Genomic DNA, 17,737 nt, shown 5'->3' on the forward strand with positions numbered 1-17,737 from the left:
CATAAACAGCAGGTGCACCATATGTTCACATATGAAAGATTCGTTCGTGTTTAAACAGGATCAAATTCTAGCAAATGTTAACACAAGATTTATCATCAATAACCCTGGTCATTGTTTAAGCACTCTCATGCGTATTCAAAAAATGCTACAAATCAACATCTACATAAAACTAGCATCGTTAGCACAACAATTAACAATACAACCTATAATAGACATATAATCTTACATCTTCTCGTCTTTCTCACAATATACCCTTTTAACATACAAAAATATTGAGTAGCTTCTAAAATTAAATTGTTATGACTTCCAGGTAAACATTTCTTGAATTGCAATTAAGTCATAAATTGTCTATAAAAAGTGATTATTACCATATTTAACTTTAAAAGCCCATAGTGATTTTCCACTTTTAGACTTTGGTCAGACATCACCCTGGTGCCAAATGGTTACAGGAAGGAAGGAACATTCCTTGAAGGCTGTGAGCACCGAAATTGACAGCCCGGCTAGAGGCAGGGTGATGTTTAAGTGCCTTGCCTGGTTGATAAATGTGCTATAAAAATAGCCATTATCATTACTATCATCATGCAAAGCATAAACATTTTACGCTCTTTCATTTTTCAACTATTTAAAAAAAGATGGCTCTATTGTGCAGAATGTGTAACTTTAATGACACCGCCACTAAATGGCATAGTTACATTGTTGGAGATGATTTTACTGGATATTTGTGTATGCTTTTAAACCATGTAAAATGTATTATATTATTGAATGTTGAATAGTATATCTGATTTCTTGTCAAAATTACTGTTCTGTTGGAGATGAAAAATAAAACTGAAACTATATACCAATATTGTACCAATATATATATATATATATATATATATATTATGAGTACTTGTGATGCGTCATTATTGCCTTTAAACAAATTCATAGAAATTTATTTACTAAATATAAATATGGTGCAATTAGAAACAAAAGAAAATAGAAGGTAAATTGGTCGATTTTCCAAAGAGTTATACCAGAGAAGGAAGAGGCTGTCATTTGAAACTTGAATGGATTTGATGCTCTTTTTGTGGATAAACAAGATGATTGCCTCTCTATGTTCCACATTAGTTTGATGTGAAATAAAGACTTTTTCTATTATTAGCATGGAAATGGTGCACTTTTGTGAATGTATATATATATATATATATATATATATATATAACTATGGATTGCACATACGGAAGACATGTGATAAAAATCAATATTTTGGAGACAGTAGCAAAATGGTACCATAAAGTTAAAACAAGCATACAAACTTTCGTTTTTATTTCGCAGAAAAGATCTTCAAACCAGAGTCTTTCAATTACTTAATTACTTTTTACCCTCAAAGACACACTTTTTCGGTAAAAGATATACCGTCGTAATTTATGTCTCCTTTACGTTTCATTACTATCTGAGCAACAAAAGGGAGACATTTTGTCTTTCTCATACTATTGGGAGACATGTCTCCTAATGATAGTGATACTGAGCATGCACACATATATGTATATATATATATAAATGTAACATAATTAAAATGTATGTTTTGCTTTATAGATTTTTGAACATACTATTAGTCTTCATACAAGCCTAAAGGGTTATAAGGATTGCACATAGGCTTAGTCTATATTAAATTACTATTATCGTTATAATTATAATAACTATTATCATTATTATCATTTCTATTAACATTGTTATAAATTCTTGTTTATTAACACGAAAATGTCTCCTTCATGTGGGTGTCTCCTATAAGTAGGTATAATAACACCAAAATGTCTCCCAAATGTCAGATCTATAGAAATATTATCATCATCATTATTATTATTGTTATTTGATTTAATTCCACAAACTGGAAACTTCCTGGGTCTTTGAAGACATGCATTACTTCTAGGAAACACCCACTCAATGGAGACATATTTGTGTCTCCTTGAAGTACAAGTTTATCGATTATTTTGTCTATGTTATTATTAATGTTTTTTTTATCATTTTTTTCTTGTGTGGAGGTATATTCGCACATGTCCTTTGTTTTTGTTAATACTCGATATGACATGCAGTGGCGGATCCAGGGCGCAACAGGTGCGCAACAGTTTTTACCATCTTCATCCCCATTATCATAATTATAACTATCCTCTTTATAAATCATAATATCATTATCAATGTCATATGAATGGATTTGTATACTATAAGAAAAATATGAAAAGGAAAAAGAATCTTGCATGTGAAGACACCATATGCTAACTTTCAAAAAGGAACCCGAACGCGACCCGACCGTTTAGCACAAGCCAAACAAAACGAACCAGACACAACGAATCTCACAGACATGTGTATATGGACACAAACTCAATCAAAATATGCATTCACATCTTCAACTGGTCATCCACAAAAGGTCACATTCAAAAGCAAAAACAAAACGCGGGAACTATTTAGTTATTTTATTAGCAAGGAATTTATTACAAAGGTAAACCATGGATTAATTGAGCAAGTCTAAAATCAAGCAATAAAAATTGGGCACATGCTCAAAATTATAAATAAGCATGAAGTAGAATACATATATTATATAAATGGGAGAGATCTCAATGCAAAATATTAAATTAATAGTCACATTGAATATTAAAGAAACAATTTAAATTGCACAGACAATACAAGAAAATATTTCAGTGTATCACATCATCAGGCAAGAAAATAAAGAAATGGCAAGAAAGAGACAGAAAATTGGAAATAGGGAAAGGGAGGGAGGAAGGGGAGAGAGACAGAACAAAGTAGTGTGGTGGTGGTTTTGGTAGTAAACCTCCTTGGTAGTGGTAGTAGTAGTAGTAGTAGTAGTAGTAGTGGTAGTAGTAGTAGCAGCAGTAGCAGTAGTAGTAGTAGTACAGTGGAACCTCGTTATAACGATATCGGATATAACAAAATCCTCTTATAACGAGGTAATTTTGCTGGTCCCAGCTCTTTATATTTCTTTGGTTTTTTACACTGATATAATGAGAAACCTGATATAACATTAGGTAATTTTCATGGTCCCAAGCACCTCGTTATAAAGAGGTTCCAATGTAGTAGTAGTAGTAGTAGTAGTAGTAGTAGTAGTAGTAGTAGTAGTAGCAGTAGTAGCAGCAGTGGCAGCAGCAGTAGTAGTACTGTAGTACTACTAGTAGTAGTTGTAGTAATACAAGACTAGTAGTAGTAGTAGTAGTAGTAGTAGTAGTAGTAGTAGTAGTAGTAGTAGTAGTAGAAGTAGTAGTAGTAGTAGCAGTAGTAGTTTTATATTTCTAAAATATTTATAAAACTAATAATGCTTAACCTTGAAATTCTACATATAATTGGAACATACATACTCTACCCAACCATGACTAACTTGACATGAACCAATGAATAACCACTCGTGCATGAACGAAAACAGAGCTTCTCAAAAAAGGTGTAAAATTAAGATGTGGTCAAAACTTTGCCTGTATCTTTTGAATCTAGTAAAGGAAGTCATCTCATTTTTGGTCTGGGTCCTCACAAATGAAAGCAAAAGAAAGAACATACATGTGGAGATCTTCGGTTCTGAAATTAATCCCGATGTAGTCATTTTCATATTTCGATGTCTATTCTGGGATGAATAGGGACAGTGCCCAATGTTATGCAACACTACAACCTAGTGGGTCAGAATGTAATCGTTATACTTTTCCTACATTTCTCATGAATAAAAACATTAACACATGTAATTATTATAGCACTAAATGAGCAAATTAGCATTATTTACTCTTGTCACAAAGAACACTGATGTAGCCAAATATGTACACCATATAAAAGGCAATGCTGTAAAATATTCCAATAACAGGAATAACAATAACAAAAGTTCAACTAGATGCAAACGTGCAATCCATATATATGCAAGATTAGATAGTAAAATGACATCTAAGTGTCTTTGTAATATCTGTGCTTGTGGAATCAAGTTGATGCTCTTCAAAAACACTTCGAAAAGGGATTGTGCTCAAACTGACATCATTATCAAGTACTATAAATACCCTTTGTCTAATAATATGTAGTTCACTCTAATAAACTTGAATTGAACTTGAAGTTTGACTGCATAACTACACTTCACTGTACAGTGTGCAACCAATCATTTCTAATGTCCAAACCTTCATCATGCACTGAAAGCAGTATTCATCATTACATCATTAATTAGATACATGTCATCTTCATTTGATCCTGAATTAAATTTAAAGGTAATACAAAGTTTTGGTATGGGGTCATGAATTTTGTTCAAATGTACATATTGGAAGCATATATACGATCCAACAAAACACAATGATCGTTGTCGCTGTTGTAATCGAGTCTAAAGTGATGAAATTGTAGATAATAAACTCTTTATGTTGTATAGCGCCCTCTCCGGATTGATATTACTTTAGCTTTAAAGCAATGTTTCTTGACTATTCTTTTGGAAACCTAATATCAGAACTGCATATTCCGAGATTTTCATGGTCGCAGCTACCGTTATATGACCGTAGGCGCTATTTGAAATTTATCGGGAGCACCGATAAATTTCGTATTAGAATATCTCGAAATCCAAAGCGTTTTAGAGCCCAATTTATTCAGAGGCGGTTTTTCGTACACAAGGTTTTACAATGATAATGAAAATTTAAACGTTATTCTCCGACCCTAGTGAAATATTCCCAAAACTTTGTATTACCTTTAATATTCATTTAACTTGCATACATCCAGGTTACAAAATGTCCACTATATAACCATTTAGCACTTTCTTTAATACATACACTAAGTCAATGGCAGGGAAAACCGAAATAAACTAACTTCATTCAGGCTCATTAATCATCATTACACCAATGTTTCAACTGACCTCTTTGCCCACCATATTAGACTTTCATCAATTCAGCTCTATCACAAATTAGAGCAAGTTACAGGTTGCGCATGTGCAGATAAAGGACCAGGCTTGACACTGAAACAAAACGAGGATGAGTCCTTGTGCAAGCTCTTTCATGAATATTCATTTAGAAGCCACATACCTACTGGAATATACAGGTGAAGGTACATGTATTGTGCCAAAAAAGGCAACAAAAGATGTTAATCAGACCATATGATCTGACCCAACTAATATTATTAGTTTAGGAAGCTCCTCTCTCTGTCATCAAAGTTTTTCTTTGCTTTATTCCTTTCGTTCATCACCTTATTTCTTACCGCCTGCCATTCCATGGTGATTTGATGTCTTTGCAGGAAAGTGGTGCAGGCCTTCCTCCCTGGGTATGAAATAAGAACAATACATTCTAAATCCTTTGTCATCATCGATACTATCTTAGGTTATTAAATAGGAACTAGTCGACTGGTATGCCTCTGCCCTCTCACGCACTGCATTATATTGAACAAATTTGCATATTTGCACTATCAACTCATATGAAATTTCAATACTTATTATTAATTTGACTAAGCTATCTTTCAGAGTACATGAAAAGCCAATTAATGTCAATTAAGTGCACTTTCTCCATAAATGCTGGAAACTGAAGAAAAAAAGTAGAACTCCTGGAAAAAAAGTTGCATATGTGCATAATCAAATAGGAATAACAATAAATTTGACTATGCATTTTTGTAAAACAAATAATCCATGTATACACACATGCCACACATTGATATATGGCCGAGGTCCGAGATGGGGGTGGGGAAATCAAATGAGTCCTGAGTTACTTGTCATGTCCTACATGACCATCTCACCAAGTTTAATGACATCAATCAAGTCATACTCAAATTATCGCGTAAACGAAGAACATCTGATGGATGGGGGAATAACCCCTCCCCCCCCCCCCAGCTATTGCAGTGTCACTCAAAATCAAATTTATTAATTGCCAAGTCCTACTCAAAGTTTGATGATATTCCATCAAGTCATACTTGAGTTATCACGTAATTGTTCAAAACTGAAGGAGTAGTTCGCGACGCAAGATCCCCCCCCCCTTTGTTTGTCATAATATGCCATTACCATGGCAATGCACTTTCTGCCACTGTCATCAACTTCTGCCAACACGCTGATTCCTATATACTTCGTTTGGCAGGGGTATAATAATGACTAGACCTTGAAACTAGTAAATGGAAGCTACCAAAACTGAAAGCTGGGGATCCCTGGAACTTAGTTTCTTGGAACACAATATTCTGATTTTTATATAAATTATATGCACACTTCTAATACATGCTATACCAGTTTCCTGCCCTTTAAAATGACAACAAAATTACAACTTTTCTCAACCCTTTGCCTAAAGATGCACTTAAACATAAACACAAAGAAGCTTACCTGGTAATGGTTCCCCTTGTTTGATTGCTGCAGAGAAATACTGCTTGCACTGCTTGCTTCCCTGCTTTGACCAGCGGTTGTACCTTCGGGCTGTAATGACATAACATATAAGCCTTATATACTTCTACGCTTCAGACATGTTTCACAGTTTGTCACATGTTGTGCCTACATCTATGAAAGATGTTTGAAAAGAAGAAAAATACTTTAAAACGCACAACACTCCGGTTGCAGCTTGCATGACTACCCTCCCCTGAATTTGCTTTATCTCATGAAACATAACCACAGCATCGGGACACCTACATGTACCAATTTATTTATGGGCAAAAGATACTGTAATTTAAACAGGGTGATTAATGTTTTGCAAACCTCAAATCCCCATCTCATATGATGTGGCAAAAATAAAATAAAAAATACTCAAAAAGAGCCCAGTAGACTAGATGCTCACCTGAATTTCGCAACCTCCCCATAGTGCCCCAAGGGGGAAAAAAAAGTTTGTAAATTTGCACAGGGGCCTATAGTGTGTCTGCTCATCAACACCCCAAGGCAAACATTTGTGCCAAATTTCACTAGAATTGTTCAAAAACTGAGGAAGTAGTTCACGACACAAGATTCGACCGACCGCGCGACCGCCCAACCGACTGCACGCTGATTCCAGTATACCCCCTTCAAACAAAACGGATGGCAAAATCTCACTTGAGCATTCTGCTCACATGGGCTAAAAAATATGGAATAAATCAATCAACAAGCTGTATGCATGCGCACAGGTAGTTAGAGCCCATGTGTCCCTCCAACTTTTAAATGTCTAGGCCAAATACACCTTAACCATTACTCTCGCAGTTGCTAGATTCAAATTGTATCCATATCACACAATCTTTCAGTATTTACAATGGTTGCTGGGAAAACTTCTCATTATGGTCAGCTATAAACTTTTCCCATACAGTGTTGCGTTCCTGAGCAGATCCAATTAGTTTTACACCAATATTTGTTATATAAATGCATGAATCTACTACTTTTTTTTTTCTTCATGAATCTCCATTGTATCATATGCTGAAACCTTTATGAACTGATTCATTCTACAAGAACCAAGTTTTGAACTCATGCCTATGATTCTCAACAATACAATAAAACTATGAATTCAGCACATGTGATAGTTGAACTGCAGAGTTAATGGGAACAACTCCCTGTTTAATATCAAAGCAACAATGTGCAAAAAAAAAAACACTTCGCTTTCATATTACCTGAAGACCTATCCCCAGAGGTCAATGTTGCAGTAGAGCAGCCATCCTTTGAGGTCGCTGGTGTAGTTGAGCTGCCATCCTCAGAGGTCACTGTTAGAGTTGAGTTGCCATGCTCAGAGTTCACCCGTGCTGTAGAGCAGCCATCCTTTGAGGTCGCTGGTGTAGTTGAGCTGCCATCCTCAGAGGTCACCGTTAGAGTTGAGTCGTCATGTTTAGAGTTCACCCGTGCTGTAGAGCAGCCATCCTTTGAGGTCGCTGGTGCACTTGAGCAGCCATCGTCATCAGACGCTTCAGATTCTTTGCGTGCCCTCATTCCTATGGGAAGGGAAAGACATATAAAATGCGAACATCAATAATTTGCATACACGATATAACAACAGTCAATATAAGAGAGAGAGAGCATAAACAAATTAACAAATTTGTAATAGTGCAATCAAACAAATACAAAATAAATATATACCAAACACAAAGAGTTTATGAAATAAATAAATAGTAAATATCACTTGATGAACATTTTTGTTTTCTGCGTTAGGTTTGCTTCAGATTTGGGAATATGAAATGGTGCAAGTTTTTTCCATCAATATTTTGCAATTGTTTTCATATAAATGTACAATTGGGTGTATCATTTACTGGTTGTTTTGTTGCTCGATGTTATTATCCTATATGCTATCCCAATTCAAAATTATATCAGCTCTTATTTCTATTACTACTGCCTCGCTGTTATAAATCTGAACTCGAGATAATCATAAATTTGCTGTACATATAATATGGTACATTGAACCAATGCAAAATTTGTATAAATGTTTACCTACCTCCTATATCTATATGATGGAGATGACTCCCTACTCGGGTGATTTCTTGGATGGCAAGTGGGGTCTGGTAGATTGTTTGATTGATTGTAGAGGAGTGTCCCATATGCCGGTAAAATAGTTCCAAGTCAGCATCAGGCAAGTCGAGGGATGCGTAAATTGTAGACACTCTGTGCCTGTTCTTGGTGGCATTCACCGTAACGTTGGACGAAAGGCTGATGTTGTCTGAGACATTCTTTAGAGCATGCCACCCTCCAACATGGTCATGAGACATTTGAGTACAAGCGAATATGTACTTATTATCAGGTCTTATTCCTGCTGTATGCCGGATTTCCTGATCACATAGAAGTTGCACAGGTTTCACAGTGTCTCTTGGGAACAGGACTGGAACCAAGCGATTAGTGCCCTTCCCAGTCTGGTAGCATATCTTGAGCTGAGATAAAAGTTCCTGATGGGCTGGATTTTTAACTTCATGAATCTTGTCTTTCTGCATCCATACACCCTCTTCTGCATCTCTCCATTCTTCGGTTGTAAGCCTGCTGGGTTCTCCACCACGCCTTGCATTCCACAATGTCAATCGCGAGCAAGTCAGATCTCGTAACTCTACAAATGTGTGAGAATCCCAAACCAGGAACTCATCAGAGATGATTTCTGTGACTTTCTTTTGAGTGTATGTCTTCAATGCTTCAATGTCAGCCTCAAGCGGGAGCTCTGCAGGCTTCCTCAAACGCACTTGGCGATTCTTTTGGATTTCGTAGTGTGCATCCCCAAAAATCAAATTCTGGTTCAAGTCAAGAATCTCTACGAACTTGTCAATCTCAGATGCATCTTCATCTAGCCTGGATACAAGAAAACTAGCTTTAGTGATTTTGCTAGCTTTTTTCAGCACAAAGTACAAGCAGAGTTTCAGTCCTGGCTTTAGTTTGCCTTCAGTTTCATCATAAGTGAGCGTCTGGATTGCCTCTGTCAAAGATTCGAAGTGCTCTCTACTGAACATGTCTCCAGCATGTCCCATTGTGAGATCTGCAGTCCCATGAACCTCGTGTTTCTTCTTAAACTCAGTGTATAAGGTGGCAAGTCTTCTCATATCAGCCATAACTGATTTTCTTACTTCAAGTTTCTTGTCTTTTTTGGATCTGTGTTTAGTCCACAGTCGATGTCCAACATTAACTATCACTTTGTCCGTTCTACACGTATTCCCAACGTCATCATTCTGGAATCTACTAAGTATGTCAGTGACAAAGTCTGGGTGTTTTTGATACACTGGATCTTTCCCTTCCATGAGGTTTACTGGTACTCCTTCAGATGGAGTGCATATATCACCTTGGCAAACTTTCCTGTGATGCCAGAAGAAATGTGAGCTGTAAAAGCCCTTGCAGTTACTGCACATTTTAAGGTTGTCATCATTCCCTGATTTTGGTAACTTTTCTCTTTCATAAATGGGGTTGTCATCTTTCATACGTTCTCTATTTACTTGGTATATGCCTTCCTTCCTGAACTTTGAGAACACCTTGTCTCTCTCCCGCTTTGGCAGCTGCATGGCAGATTTCACCTGCTCCTTATCCTTATGTACCAAACAAATGTGTCTCGAGAGCTTTTCACCACAAGCTTTGTTGCAGAAAGGGCATGGCCTTGATGGCTTCTTGTACCTTGTTTTCTTGTCCTCGTGTTTGTGTGTCGTTTCCATATTATCATTGGTTTTCTGATGTGGCAATTCTGGCCCTGAAAATGATCCTGGAAGGCACTGTTTATAAATCTTTAGAGGTTTTTCATCTGGTGTAGATATAACAGAAGATGGTCTCTTGCGCACTTGAACATTTCTTGGATGAATCTCAAGAGTTGCCTCATCATCACTGCTGTATTCCTCGTTGCTACCCTCCTCTGGTCGATATGTTGGATCAAGGTCAGATTCATCACTGTCAAAATGATTTTGGAGTTCACTTGATGATTTAGATAGGTTAGGGTAGATGAACCTTCTTGGGCGTGTGTACTGCTCTTCCTCATCTGAGGAACAACTTGATGGAGATACACAGTTTTGTGGATGCTCAGATTGTTCTAATCCTTTGAACTCTCCTTCGACTGGTTGGTGTCCTTGTGTCTCTCCTTGTTGGAGTCCTGGAGTCCCTCTTTCTTGTTGGTGGACCTGTGTCTCTCCTTCTTGTTGGTGGAAATGTATGTCTCCTCCTTGTTGGTGTCCTATAGTCCCTCTTTCTTGTTCGTGTCCTTGTGTCTGTCCTTCTTGCTGATTAATCTGCATCTCTCCTTCTTGTTGGTGTCCTAGAGTCCCTCTTTCTTGTTGTGTCTCCCTGTGCTGGTGGATTTGTGTTCCTCTTTCTTGTTGATGCCCTAGAGTCCCTATCTCTTGTTGGTTGACTTGTGTCTCTCTTTCATGTTGGTGGCCCTCTGTCTCTCCTTCTTGCTGGTGGACATGTGTATCTCCTCCTTGTTGGTGGACATGTGTCTCTCCTTGTTGGTGGACATGTGTATCTCCTCCTTGTTGGTGTCCTAGAGTCTCTCTTTCTTGTTGATGGACTTGTGTCTCCCCTTGTTGGTGGATTTGTGTTCCTCTTTCTTGTTGGTGGTCCTCTGTCACTCCTTTTTGGTGGACTTGTGTCTCTCCTTGTTGATGGATTTGTGTTCCTCTTTCTTGTTGGTGGTCCTCTGTCACTCCTTTTTGGTGGACATGTGTATCTCCTCCTTGTTGGTGTCCTAGAGTCTCTCCTTCTTGTTGGTGGACCTGTGTCTTTCCTCGTTGGTATATATGTATGTCTTCTCCTTGTTGGTGTCCTAGAGTCTCTCTTTCATGTAGGTGGCCCTCTGTCTCTCCTTCTTGTTGGTGGACCTCCATCTCTCCTTCTTGTTGTGTCCTAGAGTCTCTCTTTCATGTAGGTGGCCCTCTGTCTCTCCTTCTTGTTGGTGGACCTCCATCTCTCCTTCTTGTTGGTGTCCTAGAGTCTCTCTTTCATGTAGGTGGCCCTCTGTCTCTCCTTCTTGTTGGTGGACCTCCATCTCTCCTTCTTGTTGGTGTCCTAGAGTCTCTCTTTCATGTAGGTGGCCCTCTGTCTCTCCTTCTTGTTGGTGGACCTCCATCTCTCCTTCTTGTTGGTGTCCTAGAGTCTCTCTTTCATGTAGGTGGCCCTCTGTCTCTCCTTCTTGTTGGTGGACCTCCATCTCTCCTTCTTGTTGGTGTCCTAGAGTCTCTCTTTCATGTAGGTGGCCCTCTGTCTCTCCTTCTTGTTGGTGGACCTCCATCTCTCCTTCTTGTTGGTGTCCTAGAGTCTCTCTTTCATGTAGGTGGCCCTCTGTCTCTCCTTCTTGTTGGTGGACCTCCATCTCTCCTTCTTGTTGGTGTCCTAGAGTTTCTCTTTCATGTAGGTGGCCCTCTGTCTCTCCTTCTTGTTGGTGGACCTCCATCTCTCCTCCTTGTTGGTGTCCTAGAGTCTCTCTTTCATGTAGGTGGCCCTCTGTCTCTCCTTCTTGTTGGTGGACCTCCATCTCTCCTTCTTGTTGGTGTCCTAGAGTCTCTCTTTCATGTAGGTGGCCCTCTGTCTCTCCTTCTTGTTGGTGGACCTCCATCTCTCCTTCTTGTTGGTGTCCTAGAGTCTCTCTTTCATGTAGGTGGCCCTCTGTCTCTCCTTCTTGTTGGTGGACCTCCATCTCTCCTTCTTGTTGGTGTCCTAGAGTCTCTCTTTCATGTAGGTGGCCCTCTGTCTCTCCTTCTTGTTGGTGGACCTCCATCTCTCCTTCTTGTTGGTGTCCTAGAGTCTCTCTTTCATGTAGGTGGCCCTCTGTCTCTCCTTCTTGTTGGTGGACCTCCATCTCTCCTTCTTGTTGGTGTCCTAGAGTCTCTCTTTCATGTAGGTGGCCCTCTGTCTCTCCTTCTTGTTGGTGGACCTCCATCTCTCCTTCTTGTTGGTGTCCTAGAGTCTCTCTTTCATGTAGGTGGCCATCTGTCTCTCCTTCTTGTTGGTGGACCTCCATCTCTCCTTCTTGTTGGTGTCCTAGAGTCTCTCTTTCATGTAGGTGGCCCTCTGTCTCTCCTTCTTGTTGGTGGACCTCCATCTCTCCTTCTTGTTGGTGTCCTAGAGTCTCTCTTTCATGTAGGTGGCCCTCTGTCTCTCCTTCTTGTTGGTGGACCTCCATCTCTCCTTCTTGTTGGTGTCCTAGAGTCTCTCTTTCATGTAGGTGGCCCTCTGTCTCTCCTTCTTGTTGGTGGACATGTGTATCTCCTCCTTGTTGGTGGATTTGTGTTCCTCGTTCTTGTTGGTGGTCCTCTGTCTCTCCTTGTTGGTGGACCTGTGTCTCTCCTTGTTGGTGGACATGTATGTCTTCTCCTTGTTGGTGCCCTAGAGTCCCTCTTTCTTGTTCATGTCCTTGTGTCTGTCCTTCTTGCTGGTGAACCTGCATCTCTCCTTCTTGTTGTTGTCCTAGAGTCCCTCTTTCCTGTTGGTGGACTTGTGTCTCTCCTTCTTCTTCTTCCCTTTGAACTTGTCCTCTGAAATGCTGAGGGGAAAAATAATTAGAAATTAGATGAATAAAGCCAAATAATGAGTAGAAACTTGTCCAAAATGTAATCAGTTTAGCTATATCACATGGGCAATTTTTAGTATTATGGGTAATGTACAGAGGTAAAGAATTGAATCTCACATACATGACTTGTATTGCTTTGTCTATCATGGGTTACAAGCAAAAACATGAAAAGGTAAAATTTGACTTTTATCACATCTGATAATAATCTTGTAATTTCCATCATACTCTAAATTTATCAAAATTAATTTTACCTTTTTCTTCCACGGCAGTTCTCGAACTCCATAATTGTACAGAACTTCGGTCCCTTTAGATATGTTCTTTGTAGCAATTATCCACATGTGTGGATGTGACTTCATATCTAGTATCTTCATTCGGGCGTTCTCCTCCCTCCCTTGTCCATGATTCACGAGGCGGCCGAGTCTATCCCCAAAAGCACACTCATCAGTTGCATCAAGACTGTATTCCAAAGAAAAGTGTACAATATTGTATGTCATTCAACTAGATGGATGTTCGACTGCGCGCAGTCGAAAATGATGCCTCCACTATTGCGCGATTTACATATTAAGCCCAATTACATAACGTGATCACAAGCTCTTATTGCATATATAATGAGCCCTGTGACCTTTGACCTCTGTATTGAACAATTTCAGCTTTTAGCTGCATGTCCAATGATTTTTATCTCAATAAACCATACAATACAATACAATACAATACCTCATAACCAAAAATCGAATTAGTTCATCATTGGCCCCTTAAGGTACATACATGGGCCAAGTTTGGTGAGAATCCGTCAATCGGTTCTTGAGATAACACGACCACAAGCTATTTATTGCCCTATGACCTTTGACCGCATGACCCCCAAATCCAGCTTTAGTGAGGATGGGATGAACCATCCAAAAGTAATATGTAGATTTAACATCTTATGTACAAATTTAACATTTTGTACACAAAGTCTGAGTGACCTTTGACCACACTAAAATGTATAGGCCTCCCTAGCTAATGCATCTACCATTCAAATTTGGTAATGATAGGACGAACCATCCAAAAGTAATAGGTAGTACACATACGGATGGACAGTGCCCGTTTCATAATCTCCTAATAGGAATAAAACGTGCAAACTTACCAGTAGCTTTGTCCTTGATGCTTAAAAAAAAAACGAAAACCAGATGATTCCTCCTCCTCACGTTGGTTGCCTTCTTGGGCAGATATAAGTTGGCCTGGGTACTCCAACAAAAACTCCCCTTTTGAGATGTCTCTTTGTGCCACTATCCCTCTTCCTGTAAGAAAATTACAGTAAGACATCATTACACCAACATTATGGTACCTCTAAACAACGATAGTTGATTGTTGACGTCACAGCTGAAAGTCATCTTCAACAAAATATTGATTTGCAATTTATTTCGTGCAATTTACTTTCAGGCGCACATCTAGACATTGTCCCTATATACTCTATATGTAGTAAATAAGGATGTCCAGCTCAACTCAATTTGTTTTGTTTCTCACTGTTTTCATTTTGGACACCCTCCAAGAGTTGGGTTTGCAGGTTCTGTACATTGTAGAGTTTGAGGAAGTAAGGATTACAAAAAGTATCCAGGAAGTGTGTCTGATTTTCTTATGCCAGATTCACTATTCTATTTCTTTTATGTTGAGATGGAAATGGCAGGAATTTATATGTTTCCAAAAATCACAGTGCCAATTTGATCAGTACAATTAATTTTGTCAGAATATCTTGACAATGTGTACTCGGACAGACGGTGTGAGTTGCCATTGACACCAATATATGTTATTCGATCATACCGGTGTTTACACAATGCCATGTTCCAAACAGTAAAAAAATGATGTATGTAAATATGCCTGGTCAATCTTCGGGATAAAATTGGCGGCGCACAACATGCCATCGAACAGCGCCTTCTAGAACACCAGGTATACATGTACATCCCTTTATGTTATCGTGGTAAGAAGAAATATGGACGGACAGACGGATAACCTAAAAACAGAATGCCTCCGGCACCACTTCATGTCGGAGGCATAAAACAAAAGAACTTGAGTTGAAATGAATGTGCAAAATATGCAAATTATGTTGTTAAGTTATGTTTCTGCTGTGACATCAATCAAATATTGTTGGACAGTATACGACCTAAACTTGTAGCAGCCCCATGAAACTTAATTATGAATTAAAAAATGATGTTGCTTACCTTTGTTCTCAAACAGCTTGACAATGAAGTGAGGAGGGTCCTTTTCTTTCTCTGTGTATTGTGCTGCTACCTCAAGGGGGTTGGGTTTTCCAACACCACAATGTCTTCTTCTGGTCAGCATGTCTAAAAGGGTTAGAGAAAAATAGAAAATGAAGACAAGGCCTATATAAACCAAGAATTATAACAGCATTTAATAGGAAAAACTACAGATGGTATTCATCAAATTTAGTAGGGTTACACCGCTATGGAAGAAGGGATTACATTCCAGTAAGGGAAGTATCAAGTTCCAAAAAGGGGTCCATTATCTATTTTAGTGTATGTCACCATCACCACAAGTGGCCTAATTGGGAATGATGAAATTGGGGGATTGACAATAACTATTTGGCCGCTAGAGGGCGTTAAATTAAATGAATTAAATGCTTGTTTCTGATTGGTTGACGTGCGCTGTTGGCTCAGCGGGTCCAGCTTCAGGTTGTGCTACCTACTTCCGGTCTTTTACGCCGAAATCCTACAGAATTCAATTTTTGCCGGCTAATTTGATCATTTCATCCGCAACGGAACCCCATACTCACAAAAACACTTATTTAAACTGATTTAAATCAATGTTTAAATCACTTTTCGATAGCGTTTTAGAACCGTTCGTTATAATGACGCATCATGATTTTGGCTGATTTCAATAGGAAAGCTATTCACTCGTGCCTGTCCTGGAAGTAGGCAGCACAACCAAAGTAATATAGCGCCGCTATCGGAGAATATCTTACAGCTCTTGTCGATCTCTCGAATTGGTCTTGGATACAAAATTTTGAATACCCAGTGAAACTTACCAGTGACTCTTTCCTTGATCTTGATGCTTGAAAAAAAAAGCCCTAGCCCTGCAACCGCGACTCCTCACATCGCTCGTCTTCTTGGGCAAGTAGTTGCTGCAGGAAAATAAAAACATGTACATATTTTTCATATTGTGTCAGAAAAATTGTGTTAAAAAAGACTGTTTGACCCTACAATGTAGATACACGCACCCGCTATCTCTTGCGATAGCGGTGCACCTACAAAGCTTCCTCTAGAACTTAATTTTCCCTGTCTTATTTTTGTTTCTCAATGGAATTGTCATAGATCCAGTCTTGCATGGTCTACAATCCAATGAAAAAATCAGGAAAATTATTTTGACAACCCAAAAAGCATGCAAAGTTTCTGCAGATACTGCATGTTCATCGTTGGGTGTTTCGCGAGCAGTTCAACGCAGAACCCTATGCCAACAACACAAATAAACAGAAATTTGTTTTGTTATAGAGGTCTAGGGTAAATCGTTGTAATCAGCATTTTTTGACATATGGTTCTATATTCGCTGTCGAAGTTGGAATGCGCAGTGCGTGGCCACGCACGCGCACAGTACACATTCGCATATAATCCAACAGCACTTGATTGCCCTGCGTTAAGCATTTGTTTGAGCGGTTGCTATCGAAATGTACAAGCCGGGACCGGGGTCGTTACATAGGCTTCGACAGTGAATAGGAATTAAGCTTCATGCTTTGTACATGTAGGTGCAAGCAATAGCGGGTGCGTGTATCTAGGTTGACCCACAACAATGCAAAACAAAAAAGTTTGACCTTGCAATGATTCCAATGTCAAAATTACCGCTAAGACCAGAAAGATGCACAAGATATTATATTAAATATCGAAGCAAGACTGATCATATCAATCATCCACTTTGACTATTCTATTTTGACACACAGTGACAATTAATAATTTTGACATGGATTTTTACATTTCATTCAAATTGGCAACAATTTTTTTTTTTACCGCGCCTGGCATATTGGCATTCAAAATCCATGAATGTCACCCATTACTATATGATACAAAATCCCCCAAAATGAACAAATGATAATTTATATGGGTTTGAACTCAATTATTACCTTTATGTAATACCTAATTTCAAATTCTTTGACGTCAATTGAAAGTTTTCCACCTCCAAAATACATGATTCGATTGATAAATCCCAATGTACTCGCATATATTGGTGACACGGGTATGTGCCGCTACAAAGACCCCCTTTTTCAGAGCCAATTTTTTAATGAGGGCCGCTCCGGCCAGGCCGGGCCGGTTGCCGCTCTCAAGGGTTACAAATTATTTCCCCCTTCTCTCTTGCCGCTACTCCCCAGTTCCCAAACCATATGGCATCCGAACAGTGCGGGCCGGATTTTTGCCCAGAACAGCCAATGCATGAGCGCTGTACATAGCCGCTGAGCGGCGCTCATAGACACATACATGTACACACGCAACAAGCGCGGTCAATTCATGACATGATGGTCGAATTCTGACCCAGACAAGAGTTCCATATTTATACCCCCTACTAAAACATGAGAAAAGAACTTGATAATAATTTATTTGATTTTTTGGATGTTGAACTTGAAGAATAACACAATGTGTTATGTAATATTTAATGTTGTATCCATTAATGTTAAAGCTATTTCGTCCAGTATTTCTGTCCTAGCGTTAGGGTTAGGGCAACGCGGACTCAGGTGGACTTCCAGTAATTTAAAATTCTATCATAGTCTAGACATAGGTCTAGTCTAACTAAGTAGATTCTATCAGTCGTTAATTTTTTTCAGCGGGGGGGGGGGGGGGGGGGGGGGGGGGGGGGGGGGGGGGGGGGGGGGGGGGGGGGGGGGGGGGGGGGGG

The 17,737-nt window shown here is 39.1% G+C and overlaps 1 protein-coding gene across 1 annotated transcript; it reads right to left on the bottom strand.

The window, feature by feature from the left end:
- Positions 1–4,596: 4,596 nt before the first annotated feature.
- On the bottom strand, positions 4,597–11,123 carry LOC115923506. The gene is made up of 4 exons (XM_030984314.1): positions 8,340–11,123; positions 7,528–7,842; positions 6,290–6,379; positions 4,597–5,249 (listed from the first exon to the last, which is right to left on the bottom strand). The coding sequence occupies exons 1-4, from the start codon at positions 10,591–10,593 to the stop codon at positions 5,113–5,115; spliced, it is 2,796 nt and encodes a 931-aa protein (XP_030840174.1). The 5' UTR covers positions 10,594–11,123; the 3' UTR covers positions 4,597–5,112.
- Between the last annotated feature and the right edge of the window lie 6,614 nt (positions 11,124–17,737).

This window comes from Strongylocentrotus purpuratus, unplaced genomic scaffold (assembly GCF_000002235.5).
Source record: "Strongylocentrotus purpuratus isolate Spur 01 unplaced genomic scaffold, Spur_5.0 spur5_scaffold_14, whole genome shotgun sequence".
In the NCBI taxonomy this organism is placed as follows: domain Eukaryota; kingdom Metazoa; phylum Echinodermata; class Echinoidea; order Camarodonta; family Strongylocentrotidae; genus Strongylocentrotus; species Strongylocentrotus purpuratus.